Source organism: Piliocolobus tephrosceles, chromosome 16, assembly GCF_002776525.5.
Source record: "Piliocolobus tephrosceles isolate RC106 chromosome 16, ASM277652v3, whole genome shotgun sequence".
NCBI lineage: Eukaryota > Metazoa > Chordata > Mammalia > Primates > Cercopithecidae > Piliocolobus > Piliocolobus tephrosceles.
The window spans coordinates 75841407-75843975 of NC_045449.1; the positions used below are offsets into that span (position 1 = coordinate 75841407).

Genomic DNA, 2569 nt, shown 5'->3' on the forward strand with positions numbered 1-2569 from the left:
CGGCTGTCTCCGGCCGCTCGCTCGGCGCTCGGGTCCGCGGCCGCTGCGGCGCCGGGCATTTCTCCGCAGCTCGGCTCGCGGCCGCGCCCGCCGCCGCCCGGCCCGCGCCCATGCAGGCCATCAAGTGCGTGGTGGTCGGCGACGGGTGAGTGCGCGGCCCGGAGGTCGCTCGGCTGGGCTGGACCAGGGGAGCTCGGGGGCTCAGGGCGCAGCCGGGGCGGGGCAGGGGTGGCGCCCGGGTCCTCGCGAGGCGGCCCCGCAGTACCCCGCCCAAGCCGCGTGCGCCCCGGGGCCGAGGGGGGCGGGGTGGGGCGGGGCGGGGCGGGTTCCGCGGGCCTCCAGCTCGGGCCCACCTGATGCTGCCCGGCTCCCGCCCGGGCTGGTTGCCGGCGAGGCGGGGCCGCCGCCCTGTCCTCCCAGTGGGTGGGGCCAGGCCTCTCACCTGGGCTGAACCCTTCGCTGGCCCCACCCTCTCCTGCCGCCACCCTCGGAGTCGGGGCCTCTGCCTGGGGCCCCAATGTTGGGCGCCCTGCGCCCCCATTCACCACCCCAGCCCCCGGAGCCCGGCCTGCCCTGGTCGTCCTCCAGCCCTAGGTCGCCGCGGATCTGGTGGGCTGGGACCCCCGTCTCCACCCCAGACGCCCCTAACTCGCCTCTGGCTGCTGGGGAGGGGGTTGCCCTTGCTGGGCAGAGGGTCCGAGGCCGGGCCTGGGAGCCACGTGGCTTGCCCTGTCCGCAGCGCCGTGGGGAAGACATGCTTGCTGATCAGCTACACGACCAACGCCTTCCCCGGAGAGTACATCCCCACCGTGTGAGTGTGGGGGCTTCCCGGGAGAGCACAGGCCCTCCGTGTGAGTGTGGCGTGGGGGATTCATGGGCAGGATCTCCCCTGGGCTTCCATGTCGGTTCAGGTGGCCCCGTCTCTGGGCTTCCCGGCTGGGGCTGAGGTGCTGGCTAGAGTTCTAGTTCCGTGCAGAGTTGTGAAACCCAAGACACAGGCCGGCAGGTCCGGGGGTTTCTGGGACCCCTCCGAAGCCCTGACCCTGCCCTCACTACTCTGCAGTTTTGACAACTACTCGGCCAACGTGATGGTGGACGGGAAGCCGGTCAACCTGGGGCTGTGGGACACGGCGGGGCAGGAGGACTATGATCGGCTGCGGCCACTCTCCTACCCCCAAACTGTAGGTGACAACGGGGCCAGCCCCGGGAGCTGGGTGGGTCCCTGAGGTCCGGATGAGGGGGGGAGCAGGGCCCTGGGGAGCCCTTGACCACTCCACCAGGCCCCACCTTCTTCCCAAGGACGTCTTTCTGATCTGCTTCTCCCTGGTGAGCCCGGCCTCCTTTGAGAATGTTCGTGCCAAGGTAGGGCAAGGCTGGGGGCCCCTGTGGGGAGAGGGCTTGCCCCAGAACCTGCCCCGACAAGTTGTCCTTTAGAGGCAGTTGAGATACGGTTCTACCTGGAGTAGGCACATGGGGTGGGCTCTGAAAATGACCGTGGGGGCTGCTGGGGTGGCGTAGTGGTGGTGGGCGCAGCTCTCAGAACAGAGGGGCTGTCTGCCTGCTGAGAATGGGCCTTGGCTGGGAGGCCCTGGGAGGTCTCCAGGTTCTCTGGCTGCGTATTTTTTCTCAGTATCTCCTCAGTATATTTTTTCTACAGATCTCAGTATCTCAGGGGTGACTTTCTGGTCACCCCTTTAAGGAAGAAGAGCCAAGCGTAGCTCTGGAGCAGTGGGGAAAGTCCCGGAGGGCCGTGACTTGCTCAGGTGGGGCTGGGGTAGCAGACTCCGGGCCTAGGGGTCAGAGCGTTTGTCCCTGCAGTGGTACCCGGAGGTGCGGCACCACTGCCCCCACACGCCCATCCTCCTGGTGGGCACCAAGCTGGACCTCCGCGACGACAAGGACACCATTGAGCGGCTGCGGGACAAGAAGCTGGCGCCCATCACCTACCCACAGGGCCTGGCCATGGCCCGGGAGATTGGTGGGTAGGCGCAGGCGGCCTGCAGGGGAGGGGTGGGGAGGCTTCGCTGTACCCCACCCTCATTTCTCCCGCCTCACTGCCTAGGCTCTGTGAAGTACCTGGAGTGCTCAGCCCTGACCCAGCGGGGCCTGAAGACAGTGTTTGACGAGGCAATCCGCGCAGTGCTCTGCCCGCCCCCAGTGAAGAAGCCAGGGAAGAAGTGCACGGTCTTCTAGAGCCCTGGCACACCGGAGCTGAGGGCTGGCGGGGAGCAGCCCTAGACGTGTCTGCTGTTGTGTCGAGACGTGTGGTGTCCCTGAGTCGGCTGTGGGGAGCGGTGAGGGTGGGCAGGGGGAAGCATGGGGATGAGGCTGGGTGGCAGGATCCTGTCCTCTGCTGCCTCATTCTGGGGTGTGGCTCCAGCCTTCCCTGGCCCCCGCCGGAGGCCAGGAGGGAGCAGGGTCTTCCTCAGGGCTGCAGGGGCAGGTGCAGGTGCAGGGAAGCCCCAGGATGGGCTTCCCTGGAGGGGGAGGGTGGGGGGAGTTCTGTCCATTGCGCCCCGAGGCGGGGCGGCCCCTTCTTATTTTATACAATAAACATTCTCCACCTACA

General features: G+C 67.7%; 1 protein-coding gene across 3 annotated transcripts; it reads left to right on the forward strand.

Moving 5' to 3' along the window:
• The first annotated feature begins 6 nt into the window (after positions 1-6).
• RAC3 (Rac family small GTPase 3) lies at positions 7-2569 on the forward strand. Of its 3 annotated transcripts, none has more exons than XM_023194082.1 (6): positions 7-145; positions 740-811; positions 1064-1181; positions 1300-1362; positions 1819-1982; positions 2063-2569. In XM_023194082.1, the coding sequence occupies exons 1-6, from the start codon at positions 111-113 to the stop codon at positions 2121-2123; spliced, it is 513 nt and encodes a 170-aa protein (XP_023049850.1). In that variant the 5' UTR covers positions 7-110; the 3' UTR covers positions 2124-2569. The 3 variants fall into 3 exon arrangements, with proteins under 3 accessions (XP_023049850.1, XP_023049849.1, XP_031790168.1); XM_023194081.2 differs by having other exon boundaries at positions 1819-1978; positions 2063-2565; XM_031934308.1 differs by lacking the exon at positions 7-145 and having other exon boundaries at positions 175-811; positions 2063-2269.